The sequence below is a fragment of the Drosophila yakuba genome, chromosome X, assembly GCF_016746365.2.
Source record: "Drosophila yakuba strain Tai18E2 chromosome X, Prin_Dyak_Tai18E2_2.1, whole genome shotgun sequence".
Taxonomy (NCBI): Eukaryota; Metazoa; Arthropoda; class Insecta; order Diptera; family Drosophilidae; genus Drosophila; species Drosophila yakuba.
In genome coordinates this window covers 12,565,120-12,586,831 of record NC_052526.2, presented here as the reverse complement: position 1 = coordinate 12,586,831, position 21,712 = coordinate 12,565,120, and the positions used below count along the sequence as shown (strand labels likewise).

General features: G+C 42.8%; 3 protein-coding genes and 1 long non-coding RNA gene across 5 annotated transcripts in view; 2 read left to right on the top strand and 2 right to left on the bottom strand.

The window, feature by feature from the left end:
* Positions 1-58: 58 nt before the first annotated feature.
* On the bottom strand, positions 59-3,447 carry LOC6525204 (monocarboxylate transporter 7). The gene is made up of 5 exons (XM_002101006.4): positions 3,327-3,447; positions 1,973-2,992; positions 735-879; positions 557-677; positions 59-498 (listed from the first exon to the last, which is right to left on the bottom strand). The coding sequence occupies exons 1-5, from the start codon at positions 3,408-3,410 to the stop codon at positions 237-239; spliced, it is 1,632 nt and encodes a 543-aa protein (XP_002101042.3). The 5' UTR covers positions 3,411-3,447; the 3' UTR covers positions 59-236.
* Positions 889-1,854, top strand: LOC120320459. Its single transcript, XR_005559966.1, has 2 exons — positions 889-961; positions 1,024-1,854. It is a non-coding gene; the product is annotated as an uncharacterized LOC120320459 (long non-coding RNA).
* An 873-nt stretch (positions 3,448-4,320) lies between the features above and the next one.
* On the bottom strand, positions 4,321-21,118 carry LOC6525203. The gene is made up of 4 exons (XM_002101005.4): positions 20,040-21,118; positions 6,364-7,825; positions 6,050-6,241; positions 4,321-5,985 (listed from the first exon to the last, which is right to left on the bottom strand). The coding sequence occupies exons 1-4, from the start codon at positions 20,118-20,120 to the stop codon at positions 5,777-5,779; spliced, it is 1,944 nt and encodes a 647-aa protein (XP_002101041.1). The 5' UTR covers positions 20,121-21,118; the 3' UTR covers positions 4,321-5,776.
* LOC26535979 overlaps positions 10,980-21,712 on the top strand; it is a 174,563-nt gene continuing 163,830 nt past the window's right edge. Inside the window, exons 1-2 of one of the 2 annotated variants that reach the window (XM_039370156.1) lie at positions 10,980-11,169; positions 18,209-18,788. The gene's annotated coding sequence lies outside the window, so the exon portion shown is untranslated. Of the gene's footprint in view, positions 11,170-17,731; positions 17,988-18,208; positions 18,789-21,712 lie in introns of those variants that run through there. The other variant, XM_039370157.2, reaches the window with a different exon arrangement.

The window sequence follows — 21,712 nt, the reverse complement described above, 5'->3', positions numbered from 1 at the left end:
AGGGAAAGGGAAATTAAGCATGAAATAGTTTAACATAAATTAACAAATGTCTTGCAAATGACATTTCACTTCATTATAACAACACTTTTGTTTTTAGTTTTATTTGTTTAATGCTTCATATAATTGTACCACAAATACCTCTAACAATTCACGAACACACAACAGTGTTAAAAAAAAAAAAGGGAAAATCTTTTCAATGGTCCATCGCACTACGTTCGAAAAAGAGGAATTCTTTTTTAATGAACCATTGCACTACGACCTTGGTTATCCACATCCTCGTGATCAACGTTGTTGCGTTCGATTTTATTGCGCCTCCGAAACTTGACGATCAGCACTTCGAGGACCCATGGAGCGGCGCACAGGATCATGAAGCCATTCAGGATGTGGAAGACGAAAATGTAGTCCTTGGTCTTGTCCCGAATAAACCCAACAATGGGCCCAATGAGGAACATGGCATTGCCTTGGATGAACATAAACAAGCCATAGCCAGTGGCGAACCTGAACAAGGGAAATATAAACAGTAATAATAGTGTATAGTTTTGCCGGAAGAACCCACCTCTCCTTGGGTAAGTAGTCGGCGAAGACCAGAGGCAATGGAACGTGGAGCCAGGTGCGTAGAAATCCAATAACCGCCGTGATGCAGGCCATGCCCACAAACTCGCTAATACCATTGAAAACTGTTGGGAAATGAGGAAAATTAGTGGAAGATCTTGGAGCCCGAAGGGTTTACCTACCGAATCTTGCAAAGACCGTGAGGACGGCGCCAGCCAAATAAATGTATCTCGAAGGAACTTGGATGCACACGGCGGTGATGGCCAGGAAAATACGAGACGTCAAGTCTGCGGCCGCTCCAATGGCGATAATGGTAGCCGTGTCAGGCTGAAAAATATAGATTATTTAATATTATAGGGTAGAATAAACGGAAAGAAGAGGAACAAACTTCGTAACAACTATTTTTGCGGTAAGCTTTTTGAATTTGGAAATACCACTGAAATACTGTTTCCGATTACCACACAATCGTAGAAGGTCCATCTCAAATCGGCGAAAGCGGCCAAAGTGCATTCGAAAAATTCAAAATGGCGACGCGTTTGTTGCTCCTTTCATTTTGTGATCGTTTTAAGGAGCTTCTAAATCTCATTTGACTCAGTTTTTGCAAAAGATTCCTTGTTTACCAGTTGCTTATATGATTGTGCAGCGTATTAACATGAAAGTTGGTTTAGTGTGCGTTTAAAGTGGAAGTGGTTCTTAGATGTTGGTTCTTTAAGAATTCCTTTTTGGCGCTCCTTTGAAAACACCGTTACGATGCTACTAGTAATATGGACTGTTTTTAATAACGTATGTATTTATGTACTATTTATGTATGCATGTTTATGTACTTATGTATTATTAAGTAATTCATTCAGAAAAGAACAGGAACGAGAACGCTTTAGTCGGTGCTGCGTTACCCGTTACTTCGCATGTATACATATATATTTGCAAGAATTGAAATGCACTGCTTAGCAAGTGCACTGCTTAGCAAGTGCGTTAAAAGTGGAATTGGTTCTTAAATGTTGGTTCTTAAAGAATTCCTTTTTGGCGCTCCTTTGAAAACACCGTTACGATGCTACTAGTGATTTGAACTACTTTTTATAACGTATGTATGTACTATTTATGTACGCATGTATTATGTACTTATGTATTATTAAGTAATTCATTCAGAAAAGAACAGGAACGAGAACGCTTTAGTCGGTGCTGCGTTACCCGTTACTTCGCATGTATACATATATATTTGCAAGAATTGAAATGCACTGCTTAGCAAGTAGTAAACTGACTGCTTGGCAAGCAGCAATCGATTGCTTTAAAGATTGCTTCAAGGTGAGTTTAGAAATGTGATCATTATATCGTGATTAACTGATCTATGTATTCCAAGTAATGTTATAGAAAAAGATATATACTCCAGTTCTTAACTATGTATATTGCGGTAATGACTCACCCTGCTGTATCCCAGCTCAAAGAGGTAGACCGGCTGCATGGTGAAGAAGGTGATGTCGGAGTAGAGGGCGAAGGTGATGCCCAGCACGATGTTGACAAAGATGGGCTTCTTCAGCAGCGTGAGATCGAGGAAGTCGACAATGGTGCGCACCCAGCCCTTCTTGGGAGCATCGCCAGCAACAGTAGCTGCTGCACCGGGTCCACCGGCAATCATGCTCGGACGTCGAGAGGCCTGCAGGCTGTGCATCATTTGGGGCGAGGCATCACTGACCACCACGGGTCCGGACCAATTGCCCAGGCTAGTGATGCTCGAGGCCCGACTGGAGTGAACCCTCAGCATGTGCTCCTCGGCATGGGAGAGCTTCCGCGCTCCTGGATCAGTGGTATGAAAGGTGGGCTCCTCCCTGGGAGCCTTCAGAGGTGTTTCCGGCTGCACTCTAACCACCACCGTTGGGCTCAGCTCCTTGAGTTCCTCCTGTTCCTCGGGAGCGATGGGCACGCGACGCATGTGCCACTCCACTGGGTGCATGACCAGCATACCGAACACCGCATGGGCATTTAGGCCCGTGAGGATGAGCAGGCAGCCCCGAAAGCCGTACCATGACATCAACTTCTGCATGACAATCGGATACAGCATGGAGCCCAAGCCGATCAAAGTCTGGGCAAAGCTCATCCACATCACTCGGTTCTTGACGAAATAATGGTTAAATGTCGTGTAGCACGTGGGCACCATCAGTCCAAAGGCGAATCCCTGCACTACGCTAAAGGCCAGGATCAGGTGCATCGTGGAGGTGGCAAACAACTGCATCCCAGTGCCCAGAAAATACAAGATGCCCCCAGTGACGCCCACCTGCCGCATCCCAAAGCGCTGGAACAGGGAGCCGGAGAACAGGCCGGCGAAGCTCATTGAGGAGAAGAAGGCACTCGTGATGATGGCCATGGCACTCGTCTCCGCTCCGATGCTCTTCAGGAACTCGCCAAAAACCAGGCCGAACGATGGCAAAGCTGCAAGGGCACTCGTCTGTAAGTAATCCAGTAAATTTATGCTATTTGGGACTTTCATTTCTGTCATAAAATCACACGAGATTTTGTGTTTGCAAAAATTTTAAGTTAAATGTTTGCCTAAAAAAAAAAAAACTTATGTGGCTTTGACCATCATTTAACCTAGTAATTCTGAATTACAAAAAAAAAAACGTGGCACTACTGATTCAAAATTATGCAATGATTACTCTTAACGGGTAACAATTTTGAATGATTCGCGGTTTTTTTTAATAGTATTGCCGTGCACTTGAAATGCACCCTAATGCAACTGACTTCACTTTCGCTCCGATGGAGTTTCCTTCGGTGGCACTTACAAAGGGTAGGGCCATGCCAATGCAGACGAGGATTCCCCATCCGCCATCGGGGGCCTCCAGTGTGTAGGCTTTCGACTTCTTCATCTGGAATGCTGGGCGCGACTGGAGTCGGTGTTCTTTCGTCACCCAGACGTCTGGGGCATCCATCCGTATGCATATATCAATCCCATCGTATAAGTCGGCGCTACCAGTAGCAGCCTCCTCGATTACCCGCTTATCGCACCTCGGGTCTTTATGGCCAAGCTAAGCTTCTTATGACGAAGGTTTATAATGTGGCTTTCCCGATAAGATTAGGCCGGATACTCGCACAGTTTTCAAATTTTCTCGAGTGCCGGCCCCCGTCGTGATTTTCAAGCATTTCCGTAAGTGTAAATACCCGACCGGGTGTTCCGCTACCATTTCCACTTCCACGCCGCCGAATTTCGAGCACCAGTTGTAATTGTAATGGTACATTTGCGAATAACGAAACCATGTTTGAGCATCATTTCGGCCTTTATCATCGCCCTCCATCGAAAACAAGTTGGCCCGCCTCCTCCGCTGATAAGAGGTTCCAGAACTAATGCTCCAGACAGGTTTGTCACTAGATTTACAACAGTCCTCGTGGGTCGTCGCATTCCACACCCTCCTCCGAGATCTCTACTGCTTAATTTATACAAACTTAAATTTATTCTTCACGCATTACATTTGTTTACCCGCAGACGCTGCGTTTTGCCCCAACTCCACTCTATAAACGCATAAACCTCGCACTGGGTGCTGCGATTATGGTTAGGAGTAACTAAATCGGATGTTTGAGTTCCTAGATAATTTAAATTAGCATTTTCGAAAGACTTGCTTTAGTTTGTGAAATTATATGCACTTCTTGAGTGCTACATTAAAAAGGTTACCCCAACCTTAGTTTATTTTTAAGATGCCAAGAATCTAATCTGTTACAATTTCTTATCTTTTCCTTGGCAAGTTCTATTGCAGTTCCAGGAAATATTATTCATAAAATGCATACTTTATTCATCACTTTATTTCACCAATTAAATATGCACATATTCATATACTGATACAATATATTATTTAGTAAGGCTACAATATCGGGCAATACATTTCCAAAAGTTCGCTTCAAACGCTTGTATCAAAAACGCTCCTTACTACGTTACTAATTCGGCAAAAAATATATATATACTTCATGATATATTTAAGTACCCAAAATATACTTAATGTAATAGTTTGTGTATATAGTATGGATATCCGAATGTCGTTATCTGGGCATCGGCTAGTTTCGTTTTCAGTGTAGCATTTCGCACCGAGCCCAAAAGTTTGCTACATAGAATTTACTTGGTCGTTTTCCACAATTCGTGTGGATTAGTTTGCATTTATTGCTTATCGGTTGGGTTTAGTTGCATTTTGGTAAAATGTTATAGATCTTACAGTTTTCTCGTTTTTGAACCAAGCATACATTTCGAATTCCACTTTGTTCAGTGCTCATCAAAAATTCTTCTTCAATTGTAAATATACATATATTGTGGCATTTCGTTGAATAGAAACAGAGTTTCACCGCCTTTAAAAGTTGAGGAATTGCGCCTCTGGCGGTTTGTTCTTGTATATTTCGTCAGTTCATTTAACGCACTTAGTTTTATGCCAAAGTAGTTGTTGTATTAAATGTAGCATAAATGATATATAGTGTTTTATTTATATTTGTATAGTTTAATTGTTTTGTCGTTGCTTAACTTCGCTCCTAAGGTACATTTTAAAGCCGATCAATTTTCAACATTCCTTTCTCGTTTTGTTCTCGCATCGATGAATTTTCAGATGCAGATACAGATATCAGTATTTCTATAAGTAGTGGTTTAACTTCTAAATTAAGAACTATCTTTGAACTATCACATACAAGTTCACTAAGAAGCAAATGGGAGAACAATTCAAGGCGAAACATAAAACGAAGGGAACGGCTCAAATCATTAGAAAAAGTTGGGAACTTAACTGAATCAAATTTGGGTTTCTTTGATTCTAACATTAAAATGTAAACGCACTTTCTTGTGGTTTTTGTGGGGCTTTCTCGTGTGCCCCCATTGGGTTTGGTTACAGTTAAGAGATGTGTTTATACAACTAAAACTGACAAATCCTGCTTATGCATATATGTATAATTATGGTTACATGTGTGGTATGGAGTGTGTGTGATTATGTCTCTCCAAGATCTTAAACATATTGCAAAAAAAAAAAAGAGCGCAAACGAAAAAAATGACTTAACTATGTTGAGTTTTAATACATTTTGGGGGATTTCGGCCTCCACACTCGAGGATCAAACGTAGTCTTATCCTTCTTTTGTGCAGGAACCTCTTAAGTATATTTTTAGTTGGGTACTCGCTGGAGGAAACCCTCCGCCCCGCCGCGAGACTGTCTTCCTTAAAGTAGATCTCTCTCTCTCTGGTCCATCTGGTGTCCATTGCTTCTGCCCGCTTCCATTACAGCTTCACGTCGTTCTGGTCCGCTGTCGCTGTCGTTGTGGCTCCTCCATCTTGGGTTGGCAACTGGGCGGCATCGGCGGTGCGACGTCGCGACTGGATGTACTCCACCAGATACTCGATGCCCCAGGCAATGGCGCAAATCATTATGCAAACGCTCTGGGTGTGTATGCAAATCGGATAGCTATCGGTCACATCCCGGATGAGACCTGAAACGAACCATTGTCTATGTTAGCTGGGCATTCTAGGCCAAAGATCGATAGAATTGCATACCAATGAGCGGTCCAAATGTGATCACAAATAGGGCTTTGCCCACCAGATGCCAGCCGAAAGCCGAGGGCAGCTTCTCCAGGGAGCAGTATTCGGATACGGTTAGGGTGAAGTTGCTCAGAGCGGATCCTCGGAAGAAGCCGCAGATCGAAAGCCATATCATCAACTGGGTCCACTCCGTTTGCTCGGCCATAACTGCAAAAGCACAATGATGTGTTAGAAATTTGAATCAAAATCAAGATTATGCAGCTGTTATCTGAATGCTCTGTTGCAAGTGGCACTTCAATATTTCTACTTCTGATGACGCAACTACTCACTTGAACGGGTCAGGGCAACAAAGATGATGGACACGAGGAAAATGGTGCGCTTTCTGATTGTGGTGCGATCGAATATCGGTGGCAGGACAATACGAGCGGCGATATCCGTAATGGCCGTAATCGAGAGGCAAAAGGCGACGTCCGTCTTCTGGTAACCCAGATTGGCGAAGAAGAATGGCGTGACCATCTTGAAGTTCATCTCGGCCACGTAGAAGATGGAGAGGCCGAACAGGAGATTGAGGAACATCTTGTCCTTGAGCATATCGATGTCCAGGAGATCGGCAAAGCGGCGCCAGAAGCCCGGCTTCTTGGCCTTCTTTTTGGCCTCCTCATCGAGGGCGGCGGCTGCCTCGGCCTGTTTGTCCAGCTCGGTGGGCTTCATCTTGATGAAGCTATCGCGATGACCGCCGAGGACAATGCTGCCCGTGGCGGTGCCAACACGTCGCAGTTCGCGATCGTTCTGCTCGAACTCATCGTCGCCGGTGTTGAGGTGCACCTGGAGAATGGAGCCGGTGAAGTCCATGTAGGAGAGGTTCGAGGTGACCGAGGCCTTGCGGCAGCGCAGCTGCGTGGCGTTGACCTCCGCCTGTGATGTATAGCCGCCCGAATCTCCGCCCGCTCCATGGGCGGCGGACTGGACACCGGCCAGGGACATGATTCGTGGGAAGGTTGGCCTCTTCGGAATACCCAGCCGCGAACCATTCATCGTGTTCATGGCCATTTCGGAGTAATTCTTGCGCATCGAGTGCTGGTGGGGATGGGGTTTGTGGAACAACAGCGTGTTCATCTCGGGCAGTGCGTCCTCCTCGTTGCCATCCTCCTTGATCACCTTAAACACGGGCGCTCCAGCTGATGCCGCGCCACCTGCTCCGCCCACCGTCAGCTGGGGCTGCGGGGTGGGCAGGGCCGAGATGCACATCAGCTCCTCGTCGTCGAACTCCTCCTTCATGTGCCACTTCACCGGCTGCAGCAGCACCGATCCGACCGTGGCATTGAGGGCCACGCCCGCCAGCAGCAGCACCGCCCCCCGGAAGTCGTACGCTTCCAGCAGGATCCGCACCAGCTGCGGCATTATCAGCATGCCCATGGCGGTACCGGCCATCGATAGACCCACCGCCTGTCCACGCTTGTGCTTGAAGTAGTGATTGAGTGCCACAAAGGCCGCCGACGTGGAGAGGCCCACGCCGATGCCATTGATCACCGAGTACGTGCTGAGGATGTGGGCCATGCTCGTCGCCGGCGATGTGAGCGCCAGGCCCAGGCCGCACAGCAGAGATCCGGCGATGGCCACCTTGCGGTAGGAGAACTCCTTCAGCAGCGGCCCCACAAATAGTCCAGAGAAGTTCATGCATACGTCCAGCGCACTGATGATAACCGCTGCTCCCGTCGTGCCCACATTCAGCTCCTTCAGAGTGTCGCCGAAGAGCAGTCCAAACGACGGCTCGATGGATCGGGTGGCCAGCTATAAGAAGGGATAGAGGATTTGGATGAGTATCAAGTGGTTAACTGGAATGTTTCCCTCACTTTGCCACATTTCGACAGAGACCATTATCTATCCTGCATATTTTCAATGATTTTCGGCGTGGTTATCTCGATTAATTCCATCGAGATCCACTCATTGTGAACTGTTGTATAATTAATAAGCAAGGCCAAATTTTCATTATAAGTGGAAAAGAATTCAATCAATTTGTATTGGTCAAAATGAACCATTTTACTATGTTTGTTTGTCAGTGATCAAAACGATCCAAACAGTTCTCTATAGCTAACAACAAAATCAATAATTACTATTGAGCAATAAAGTTAGCGTAACTTTTAAAAATAGGTTACAACTTCATCATATCTCTTGGGAATATTTTAATCAAAATATTGTTATAATTGTTAAGTCGGGAAACACATAAATCCAGCAACTTCGTTTGAGATCTCATTTTTCAAGGCTTTTACGTTTTAGTAATACTCGTACATCCATCAGATTATCGACGAGCTTTCATTGGTGCTCTTCGATTCGCGATCCCTTAGGCGTCCCATAAATTATACACGCGATTCGCGAACTTGGCATTACTTTCATTCCATTTGTATTTTTATGTGGGCCAATTTGTGCGAGCTAATCTGCCGCTCAGAGGCCGCGTGATTTATCGGCTCCGGGGGCAGAGCTTGGAAAGAATTACGTGTAGAATTACGTGGAGAGCGGACGCTCTGGGCCATAACCATAATGATGGTTATCATTATCAGTGAGTGACATGAAGGAGGATTGGCGATTGGGGTTTGAAAGAAATGGACACAACTAATGACGTCATTACACGGATAACCGTATCGCAAAAATAGAGCTTATCGCTTTTCACTGGGACAACCGACAATCGACAACCAATAACCAACAACCAAACCCAAAGCGAAACCCTTCAAGAGGAAACCCAAAGTCAGCACTGGAGCACCCCTATCGATGCACTTGAGATGATTGTCCCCTGTTTCACCTTATCGGTTGTGCAATTCCACTGGGCAGCCTTATCATCGCACCAGGGTCTTTGAATCCAGCTCCGACCATCGTTCTTTTCCATTCATGATCGCTATTGATTGATGGATTGCGTCGCTGCTTCCTTGTGGGCTTCCATCTGGATGCCTTGCGGCGAAACCATCTATAACTGGCCATATCTGCGACCGTTGCCTGTCATGACTTCAAAGTCGAGTGCATGTCCAATTTGTATTCGCAAAGTGGTTTGGCCCATAAAGCGAACTGCTGGGAATTCGGTATTAGATGATACGAGTTGTAGTGCGGTGGCTGGTTATCATTGAAATTCAGTTACTTTGTACATTTTTGAGGCCAACTTATCGAAATATGGGCCGAAGTCAATGTCTGTTCAACCGATTGGGTTCTCAATGGACATTTAAGCTGAAGAAAGCTAGAAAGCTGGTTGCATGCTGATAACTTTTACCCTGATAAAATAATAGGGGCTTGAATCACTCGATTTGCGGACATCTGTCGTCACTTCATTCGCGTCTATAAAGATCTACAGAATACTCTTTGTGATATTGCCCAACATATTAAGTCCTCAAGTTCGCCGAGGCCTACATATATGTACATACATACATATGTGTACACGATTGATGGGCTTCTTAAAGTGTTTTATTTATTTGCGACTGGGCTGCGATTATTATTGATTGCGCTCTCTGGTGCTTGTAGATGTATTCGAATTTCTTAATTGCGGCGCTATATGTGCTTTTATGGGGCGTTTCAGTCAAAGCCTTAATTGCTTGATAATTCAATTATCAGAACTCATAATTGCAGAAGGAAAAACATTTGTAGCAACGAACACGCGTTCACTAGGTGTTCGTAGCTAAAGTTGCTGAAATGGTTCAATAACTCGGGATCGTGGGTGTGAAGTTGATATCGCGGATCCATAATTCACTTTTAGTTCCCACACTTTGATTTCAAATCGCTCAGTTCCAGCTGATTGTTCAAATCAAATGGGTTTATAGTAGTGGAAACTATTGCCTTGGATCAACTCCAAAAGGCTAACAATGCTGCCACTCCTTAGACTTGTTTAACTATTTAATTTGTGGTATTTTTAGTTGGCTAATAGGAAGAGAAACTGAAGTGCTAAGCTGTCTGCGTTTTATTGAATCACAACTAGTAGTTCATCTTATTCAAATTCTTATGATTTACATCGAGTCTGTTCTGGATTCTTTCGAATGCTTTTGAACTTCCGCTACAACAAGGAAATCTCAATCAACGCGTGTTTTTCGATTCTACAATAATTCAAGAATACCAGTTTCCAATTGAAATTTGCACATTTTCAGTCGGAACGGCGGCGGAGGATGAGAAGGAGGAGATGGAGGGTTTATTGTAATATGTAAATACATTTTCTGATGCCAATTGCCCGCTGTTGGGAATTGTTTATTAGCAATCTTCGGTGCGATATCCATAGAGAGGCACATGTTTTCATATATTTGGCTTGAGTCGCTCGACAATTTTAGCGAAAAACAGCCAAGAACAAACAGCAAACGCGATAACAACGAAGTGATCTGTTTGTTGGATTTGGATATTGCTCCAAATCAGCTTATTGATTTATGCGCTTGCTGGGTATAATTTACACAATTAGCCGCTAACTTATTTTTAAACATTTCGTGCAATATTTTCGATTCCAATTTACAAGTGTGGATGCCCCGTTGCCGCCGCGTGAAATTAACGTGACACCTGAGTGTTCGCAACGAAAGTCGCTTATATTAGAAACTTGTATACCATACGTACGTCTGTTTAGTTACTAATCCCAATATAGGGAATATACATAACCCAACCTTGGCATTAAACCTAAACATTAAATAAAGAGCTTATGGCATGGAAATATGTGGGTTTTTAGACCAGAGAGCAGTACTTCATTGCAAGTACTTGGGTTGTGATTTATCGTTCTTTTTGCTGCTACCTTTCAAACAACTCATAAATAACACTTCCGAATCGGAAGCCATACGATCCGTAGGTGCAACTCGTTTTCAACCCCTTAGTTAGAAAGACATATAATTCGTGGAATTTATTCAGCTGTGGGGTTCTATTCCACATTAATTATTGTTTTCATTATTGTATTTATTAATAATTAGTTTCCCGCTTTAGGACGCCTAATTTTATGGGACTTGTGCTTAAATATTATAATATAATATCCTCCTTTCAAGTAAGTGAAATCACTTGCATGCAAGACCACAGATTCGCTAAATACTTTCGATCTTTTTTCAGCCCTCTGATCAACCGAAGTCCATTTCACAATGTGCGAATATGACACGCCTGGGACCCGGGATACGAAAAGTTCCACTGTTTATCTGGTAAGATATTGGATGGGACACTTGGGAGCCACTTGGCGGCGCGTGTTTCACTGGTTTCGAATTCACTTTTGGCGTGTTATCAATTTTCAAGTCCAAAGTTCGTGTCTCTTTCCTGCGTGCGAATCGTGCGAATGTATGGATGGGTATGGATGTATTAGATGGGTTGGATAGGTGGAAGGGGCATAACCCACATTATTATGCCATCACAATGTGTCACCCGCATGTCAACGATGACGTTGTCGAGCGGACGTCACTGGACTCCGCCGACTCCTCGTCGTTTCCATTCCAGAAAGCTCTTGACCGCCATCGTAAATCAAGTCCATTCCATCCTATCGATTTCCCATTAAGTTTTGCGTGGCATTTTTTATGCTTCCAACTTGATATTTCATCATTCTAGCGCCGTGCCGTGTCCTTCACAATTTGAACTTTTTACATTTAAATGGTATCTGGTACGTAGACCGACCACTGTCCACTTTGCAGCTTGATAAGGAGTGAATAGTTGAGCCTCAGGTTAATTTCCGGGTCGGTCTTTTCCAATTGGGCAGCAGTAATTCCACAGTCCTCCGAAGTTAGTAGCTCATTTGTGCATATGTATGTGCGCCAGAGTCGCTCAATTATGGGTAATCGTCTAGAGAAATTGTAAAATTGTACAATTGTACAATATAATTGGGAATGGGAATGCCTAATGAATTTATTTTCGGCATTAACACACGCATTTTTCAACTCGCAGTGCGGAAAATCGCGTTTTGTATTTTAATATTCCCGTAATTGCGTGCGAATCATGCAAAGGTTAGCTATATTCAATTTGCTTTGCGTTTAGATTTACGATTTAACCATTACAAATTTAATGCCTTTGTTAAATCTACTATAACACGTAGATATCGAAATAATTGAATTGTGGTTTGTTGTTCGATTTACCTTAAAGTTCACTTCAATGGGATGGTGACTTGTAAACGCGTTCAGTTCAATGTGTTTTATTCAGATTCGGTTACCGCCTTGACTTCATCAAAAGTACCCACATTTGCATATTGAAATTTTACGTATAGCTGCATAATTTGAATTACATTTTTTTTTTTGTAACTTCATCGAGAGCCTTGAACTTGAGAAGAAGGCTCTGGTTAAAACAATCACGTTTCAGTTGGAAAAATTCCCTTTAGGAGGCGGAGAATTGCATGAAAGACAGAGAAACGATCCGCGGCGAATTAATTTGTTCGAATTGAAATCGAATTGCCGCTGTTGCTGGGCCCTTGTGGCAATTGAAGCAATTAATTGTGAAGTACATTTCACTACCGCACCAGCCAGGCCAAGCGAATTGCAACTCAATTCAACTCGACTCAACTCGACTGGACTCGACTCGACTGAACTGAACTTAACTGAAGGGGTGCTCGGCCGCTGCCAAACATTTCAATTAAAAGCAACAACAGAGCAACAACGGCAAAGTAATAATAATGGAAATGAAAAACCAAAAAACGAAACAATGACAAAAAGTTGACTCGACATTGCCATAAAACAAAAGCCGTCACAAAGCTGAACTCGAAATTGAATCGAACGGAATCGAAGCCAAGCCAATCGCACTGCAGTACAGTGCAAGCTGGCTATGGCGAAACTGATCGTTTTACGAATGCATATCTATTCAACTTCTGACACAGAACTCTATTCTCTGTTCGTGCCAGCGAGGCTCTACTGTTGATGGGGCAACAAACGGAGCGGATGGGGGCTTAATATTGGGTCTGGGCTGCTGGAGATGATGGTGATGCGGCTTTTGCTGGCCTGCACATGATCGCAATCATGTGATTTACCCAATGGACATTCTCGTGCACAGAAACCAAAATTAGTGTGATATAATAATTTGTTAAAATATTTTTTATACTGCTAGGGGAGCAATAGAAAGGTATTTATGGGAACATTAGTAAATCAAGTACAATAAAGTTGTGCAATTGCTGTATCCAATGGATACCCAGCTGCGTTTTTATCAGTGCAGATACAGATAGTCAGCCCGAGATACAAATACAGATTCAGATACGGTAACAGTAACAAGACCAGCTGTTTGCTGTTGCTGTAAGTTGCAAACGAGTTTGGCTTAGTTAGACTCAATTTTCTCGCGGGGCACGAGGCAGGCAGGAAGCTGCAGCTCGGCGGCGCAACTTGCAACGGAGTCACGTGATCGCGCGACTGCATCAGCTGCTGGCCTTTGTTGTGGACAAACCGGATTGGTGCCCCAAGACGGCGTTCAACGTCACTGGCGCACATTTGACTATTGACATTGATGGGGAGCCTGTTGTTGCGACTGCTGCAGCCTGTTTGGGGCTCGATATTCTGCTATCTTGATCGCAATCACGTGACGTCGTTGAGGCCAATGCTAATATAAATTGGGCACAAAAGAAAGTTTTCTTCCACTCGATTTGCTGCTTTTGGCTTTCATTCGGCTGGATTTTATTTAGTACAATGTAAATTTGAAAACCCTACAGGCAATGGCCATTCGTAATATCAGCAATCTAATCTAGTGCAGTATTTGCAGTTCATTAATCACAAACTTCAGTTCAGATAAAGTAGGGAAGTACACAAGAAATACCCCAAAGTATTCCATTCGATATCACATAGAATGTATAACATATTTGATTTCAAGATCAAACAGCTGTATCATTTGCCATTGTTGCGAAATCGGCTGATCTGCAGCCATAACACGCCTGAAAATCACCACTTAGTTGATGGGTTGATGGGGAAGAAATGTCTGGCGCGTGGGTTGAAGATTAACATCCCCATTCTAAATTAATAACCCAGTGCCGCCTATGTGGCCAAAAGGCACAATAGATCAATTTTTCAGCTGCTCGCTTTTAGCAGTTGTTAGAATCTAATTCAATTAACATGCAGATATAGCCGCACGCTTTTGGATCGCTCACGGGTCCATCGATATGATATAGTTTGGTTTTAGCATTCACTTGCGAATGCTCATTGTGCAGCTTCTTAGTGCGAAATGTGTTTGCTCAGTTAAAGGCAACTCGTTCGCACGGGTGCTTCTGGGATATAGATATAGACGACAATATAGTATATTTCAAGATTACTGTGCTCTATTTGAATTCTATTTATTGTTTCTCTCGCGCCTGGTACTCGGAATTTGTCAAAGAAATTAGCTCTCATTTGCGAAAACAGAGGCCAGTCCACACACCAACCCATTCACCAATTGTGCAAAGAAACTGAACGTCACAATTAACAAGAACGCATTAGAATTATGCGGAATTTACTGGGGGAATTAAGTGGCAAAATGTTCAAATTTTCATACAAACAAATTGCGTGGTAGTGCATATGTACATATCGGAAATACTTCCTATAAAACTTTCAAAGGAATAATGCCTATTATTGACTTTCCAAATGGAAACAATACGAGTATCTCAATGGCAGTTGACAGGCAGCCAAACGAACCATAATAAATCAAGCAATTATAATAATAAACCAGAAAGTATTACTTTGCCTGTTGGTTTTTTGACCCCAAGGTGTCACGCCTAAAGAGTAGTTTCTCCAAAAGTTAGCCAGCTGATTTGAAAGACGTTAACGTTAACGTTAACGCTAACTTATCTGAACACCATTCGGAAATGTTCTAATTGGATTGCGAAGTGCGACGACACTAATGCCACTTCACTTCACTTCACATATGTACAATATCAATTCGCGTGTGTGTATGTGCGGCATGTCCAGATATAGATTGTTCGACTCTCGAGTGAAGCATGCCGGATACTTTTATGACGTATTGAGTGAGCATGCGTTAGTCGAATGCTAAACGGTCGCCAGATCGGTCAAACACAGGGTGATTACACCCCACAGAAGCGTCAATGAATGACAACAAAGTCGAGAGGGGCTTCTTTCGATTCCGGGCGAAACTCAAACTCGGGTCTCTCACGCCCGCCTTACATGTCCAGTGTCATCCGCTAATCAAAATCCGCATATTCTAATTATCAATTAAGCCAATGTGCTAAATTTGTAGCCTAATTGCTTGGCAGTTGCTCGATTCGGGGCATTTGCGCTGTGGTAACATCTTGAGCCCCATGAACCAATGTGTTAATCGCCCCTGATAATGATAACAGATACCGCAGACTGAAGAGACCGATACTAAAACGGAATCGCAAATAGTGACGACTGTTCTTTGTATATTTGATTACTTGTTTTGCTCTTTTCGTTTTCAAATGTGTAGAGGTGGAACGGTAGTCTTCAAATAGAAAACAAAAGGCTTAGACAGCAAAAAATACCTTATGGCTAACGGATACCCTGTTTTTAAGCTTATATCTGTAATTTGATTTGTAGAAGAGCAATTCATTGTGATAATTTTCTTTGGCAAGTGAAAGGAAACTGTTACATTATGTGGGTATGGGTATCAATTCGAATTCATACATTTTTATAGAAATGCGGGGCACTTGAATCAAACTTCATATATGACACAATATTCCCCGAGCACTTGGGAAACTGAAAAACAAGAGCACCCACAACATGAACTTGGTACTCAATTTTGCGCTGACACTGAATACACAAAGGCGAAAACACCATATATAATTTATAGGTAAACAGAAACAACAAATCGGACGACATTCTCAGCAAAAAAAAAAAAATGAAAAGGTGGATAGAAACGAGCAGATGAAAATAAGAAAATAAAAACCAACAGAATAGATTCGTCGCATGCTCAAAGTCGGTGGAGCAAAGTCCACAGTTGTTCTGCCGTAGAAATCTTCGATCTGTCTGCTTTCAATTGTTTTGCAAATTTCATCATCGGGCAAACCAAAGAGGGCAACCTCCTCGTCGCTCCAACGCAACTGCAGAATACACTTTATTTGCCGTCTCCAGTGTTTGCACAAGAACACGGCTGCAAATCAATCACAATCAAATAAAAATTGACGAGTTGCAAAGTCAATCAATTGACCCGCGGATTTCAGATAATTTTCTACGGGCTCTTCCTTTCGCTTGTGATTTTCCTGACTAAATGCCGAGACTAAGACGTGGTATCTCATTTAATGTGTTAATTTTCGTAATTATTGGAATATATGAATAACTGAAATATGTATCTGCAGCATTATTTAAGATACCCAAGCATTATATGAAATCGTTCTGCACATCATTGAATTGCATATCCATTTTACTTCGATGAGGTCAAATACGATTCAAAATAAGACATACATGTGCGTTGTAGATATTTTGCATATATCTTCACCATTTTATCTCGCAGCCTTTGTAGCCGCATTTTGCTATCGGTCACGTGCTTTCGCATTTTCCCATGGATTCGGCCGCTCTTTGTTTTGGGGTCTTACGTAAACACTTTCCAGCCAATATCCAATTGGATTGCGCGGATATTTGCCTATGAGTATATGGCAAACCGTTCTTTATCATTTTCTCGGGCCTCGCAGACAGACAGACGACGCGGTGCTTTTTCCTTTGGCTACCTGATAAGGTCTTTCAACAATGCGCCCGTTCTAGACACTGTATATGTACCCAAAGTTTATATAAAAGTCGAGTTAATCCCCAGAAATACAATTTGAATCGGTTTATCGGGCGATAGAAAAGTAGCAACTACACATAAATAAACATGATTTAATTTAGAATGAATCGTATAATTTTTAACTATTTTTACACATAAACTAATTTGCAGTTAGTACTTTCAGATGATCCTTAAACTAGATTTGCTGGGTATATTTTCATCTTGATTATTTGATTATTGTCAGCATTACTTGAAGTATTCCTAAATCAGTGAATAACAAAAATTTCGTAAAGTTTTACGGTCAGGTTTCCGGCTAGATTGCGTGGAAAATGAAAAATAGGTTTAATTCAGGGGTCCAGCGACTTGGCAACACCTGTTTGTTTAGTAAGACTCATGTTGTTTTTGACCAGCTTCAGAACCGTATTGTTTATGGTGCACATATTTCTCTTCTATTGGTTTGCCGTGTTGTATAAGGTTCAAGTGCTAATTTGCCTCGTAAATGATTTAAAAGCGATTAAACGTGTGCCTGCTCGATGATAGTGGTACAATAACTGAACGAAAACAAACAAATGTCGCGATTGCGATTAGTAATCGTTCGAACTTAACCTATAATCGAAGCGAACACATAACCGAGTGATTGGCATATCAGGCCATCTAACCCCAATATTCCGTCTCCCCTTTGCGAGGATGATCGATTTTGTTTTCGCCAAGCCAAATGCACCTCACATTCTATTGTGCCCGCGAACAATTAAGTTTTACGAGTGCTCTAAATTTCTCTGCCTAGCAAGAACTACTCGACATTTTGGAGTCGAAGTCTCTGGCAAGTTGGGCGTGTGACCAAGTGGGTCACAAATATCTTATCTATCTTGTTTCCATGGGATACATTTGCACGGCCATGATTCGGGCCAGTTTCAATCGACTGATAACGAGATGACTGCAGATATGTTTCTTTTGCTCGAAATTATTGAAGAATATTATCGGTCGTGTGAACTTTTGCCCTCTGATGTCACCCAAATTTTCGGGGTTTCGGCACATTCATGCCAAAATATTTTGGGGAAACTTCAGCTTGAATCCCCAAGCCCACGTGTCGCGGGTTTGGGTTTTCTCTTCATAAGTACGCATTCAAAGAGACCGAATACAAAAGGCAAATTCCGTGGCAAACACTCGATTTGTTTTGCAAATGGCGCGTTTCTGATGGGGGTCTTTTTTTTCTAGTGTTTTGCTTTTGTTGCAACCAATGCTGGGTGGGGATTGACTGGAAGAGGCCATCGTGGGTTGACCGATTAGTACTCACAAAGTTCGATCGGGGGAGGTTTGTGATATTCTGTCATACTTCGGACTAGAGATACTGGATTTTGAGGTGCACGTGATAAAATTACTTCTTTTCTTACTTCTTGCTTTACTTTTTCTCTTGCTTTTTGTTTGATATGTTCGATAAGTTCTATGCTTTGGTCGTAAGCCGTCGAAACCACTGAAACCGCCCTCGCGTAAACTTGTCACAACGCATTTGGCTTCAATGGCCGAGCCATTGGCACTCAATCCTAACCATATCCCCCCATCTGTGTCGTTGATTATTTTCAGAGTCGGCGGCACCCAGATGATATAAGCACCTATAATGCTCATATCATTGCCTTCACACTGAGCACGCATAATCATTGCATGGCAATGGGACTGAGACTGAGACTGGTACTGGGACTGAGACCATTGGGACCATTGCTGTCAATGTTAGAGATCTTCGCTTGGCCACACACAAATTAGCATTTGTAATTGCACATCGTCTCGACTCATTTAGCAAGTCGCTTTGTTATCGCTAATATGGAAGGAAGGTAATTTCAGGACCATTACATAATTGACATGATCTGATTTCGTGTCGCCATGAGTCATGCCATAGATAGTGGACATTCGGCAAGTAAAGCTCTTTTGAAGCCTCGAAATTGTGAAATTAATTATCTCTTTTCTTACATTCAGTGAATTTGTCTCCTCAGATTGGAAAATCATATGTTCTTACAATTTGACAAGTGGTGCTATAAAGATATATAACTTTATTGTTTCTTGGATGCAGATGGTATAAAGAAATAAGCGATTGGATCTTAAGAAGCAAAACACGACACCCAATTAATGATGAGCTCACCAACAAGAGAAGACACCAATATGTGTCAAGGTGAGTGTTTTCTTTGGGAATATTCCAAAAATCTTTTCAAAATCCTATGATATATGCATTAAATCTATAGAAGTGTGTCAATTGATTTTTTTTTGTTTTTGCCATCGCCTATCATACTCTGCTGCCAGATTTGTGCAACAGTAACGCAACAGTAAGAACAAGGGGCACAGAGTAAAACTAAATGAAAACAATGTAGCACGTAGGCATATAAGGAGTCCACAGCCAACTACATAAATTGAGAAAAAAAAAACCTCTGTTGAGACGCATTTTCGAGATCACGCGGCGGGTGCGTGACCGCCAGACAGATGCGATCCGAGAACCCACAGCAAACTCTTTGGCCATGATCGGGGTCTCCTCTTTCACGACTCCACTCCACATACACAGCTCTCTGTGTGTGTCTGTGTGTCGGCTCCTTTTCAAATTGGGAAGCAGCTGTTGGCCAAAGAGGCGTTTATGGCAGTGCACAGATGCAAACAGAGGTTGGGTTGCAGGTTCAGATAAATGAAAGTGCACTTTCAAACATTGTATTCTCTGACAAAATGCTCCGCGTTAGTAACAGTCTATAACTGATGATAGGAAGCCCTTTTTTAAGCTTCTTTGCTTTAAAATATTAGTGCTCATTACGACTGTGATTAATTGCCTAAACGTGTGGGGCAGTAAATCACTGTGTACATCGATTAAGTTTTACCACAAGCTCAGTACTACAAGCATTTTAATGACCAGATATGCAGTGATTTAAAGGGCGTTTAAAATTTGATACACACTGGCATCGCCCTTCCAATAATATCTTGCTGCCTAAACACGTCCATTTGGGGATTTATTATTAATGAAATTGGTCTAAATGCCGCCGCCCCCAGCACCCCAAATATACAAATATGGGCATTACAGGTAGCCATAAATCGGTGTACAAACATGTGAAAATGCGGGTAGGACAGAAGCATATTGAGTTTCGTCATATTTCATTTGAATCTTATCGTCCATGTGAGAACACGTTTACCACGAGCCATATAAAAATACAACTATGAAATGCCATGGGCTTTTGGAACTAACCTATCCTAAGTGCAAATGGGGAAAGTGAGTTGGGGCAAGGGACTTGTTGTTACTGTATGGCTGGATAAAAGGTTGACCAATACGTATGTATGTACGTATTAGCTAATTGGCATTGGAATGTGTCGAAGGGTGAATCTAGCATTAATCAGTGAGCTGTGGGTACAGGGAACTGGGAATTGGTAACTGGAAACATGGACTTACGTTGACCAAACTAACGCCAAAACAAGCGACCCATCCCCATCCGCCGTCGGGCGCCACTTTTCTGGGCTGTTTGCTTGCCATTTCTGCTTTGTTGTGCTGTGCTGTGCTGTGCTGTGCTGAGCTGTGTTGAGTTCTCCTCGGTTGTCTGCTTTTCCTGGATTTGCTTTGTTTTTGTTTTGGTCTTATTTTAGGTCTCTATATATGAGGTGTAGCCACACATATAGATTTATGGATACTTTTTTACGTTGTGGCTTTGTGTTTTTCGATTTTCTTAATTTATGCCCGCCGTCTCTGTGGGGTTTGTTGTTGTTTCCGATGTTCTAATTATATTTTTCCATTTCTTTGATTTTTAGACAACACACTTACGAAAAAATTAAACAAAAAAAAAAGCAGACGCGAACTCTTGTTTGTTAAGTTTTTACGATTATTTCTGCTTTATCACATTGAAATTTGTTATTTAAATTCATTTGAATCGGTATCGCTGTTTGTTTGTTATGTTTTTTTTTTTTTGTGTGTGTTTGTTTTTATTTTTTAAGGCACTTGGGGGAGAAACGCGTTGTGGTTTGTTGGTTTTTTTGTTATTAACTTTTGATTATGATTCCCTTTGGTCAGTCGCTAATTTTGACATTTGTTGTGTCAGCCTGGTTTGTTTTTCTGGTTTCTTGTTCCAGCTGTTTCACTGTTCTCCCTTTCGTTCAGGGGGGTGTTGACTGTTGACTGTTTCTGCGAGTGTGTGTGTGTGTGTGTGTGTGATATTGTTGTTGCAATAGTTGCTCCTGGTCTGGTGTGTCTATCGCCGGGGGGGAGGGGGGCGGGCCTTTGTGGCCTGCGTTGCGTCGCTCTCAGCGGACTTTTGCCGTTTGGTAGTGTGGTCGCCTCGCACAGCGCTATTTATTACAAAAGAGGGGGCGGCAGGCGCTCAATGTCTCCTTCTCCGTCTCCGTCTTGGTCTCCCTTTCCCTGCTGTCGCTGTCTCTGTCTGGTCGCCTGTCCGTCTCGCTCGCTCTCTCGTCGCGTCTCTTCCTTCCTTGATTTCGATGAGCTACGCGCGGCTGTTCAATCGATACTGAATACTGAACACTGACTGCCGTCGCCGTTTGCCGTCGCCGCCGCCGCCGCTGCCTCTGCCGTTGCCTCTGCCGCAGTCGTCGTTACCGCCGTCGCACAGTGGGCCAAGTTGATTAGTTAACTAGCTGGGAATGTGTCCAGAACCAGGCGGCCGAACCTCTGCAATTAGATTTCTATAACTTTTGATCTCACTTTCTGTAAAGAACGCGAAAAGTTTATAGGCTTTAAGATGTTAAATATTAACTATGGTTGGTGGCAGTTTTTATTCCTAGATTTGTTTGTTCATTTGTATTTTTATTGATCTCATACTAAACATTCGACCATAAGTAACGGAATCGGAACTGGTTCAAAGGAAATCTGACTGGAATGCTTTCACTTGGGCCCACTGTGCCACAGTGTCGTTCCATTCAGAGAGAGTCACCATGTCCATGTAGGTGTGTGTGTGTGTGAGTGTGTGTGTACTGTTGGTGTTGCAGTATTTCAAGATCGCGTTCTAATGCCGATCGAAAGAGAAAGAGCGGAGGGAGTGAGAGAAGTTGCTTACTTTGCTTGCCAAAATCCACAAACAATGCGCCTCGCTTCTTTGTTTACATTCGTTCTTTGTC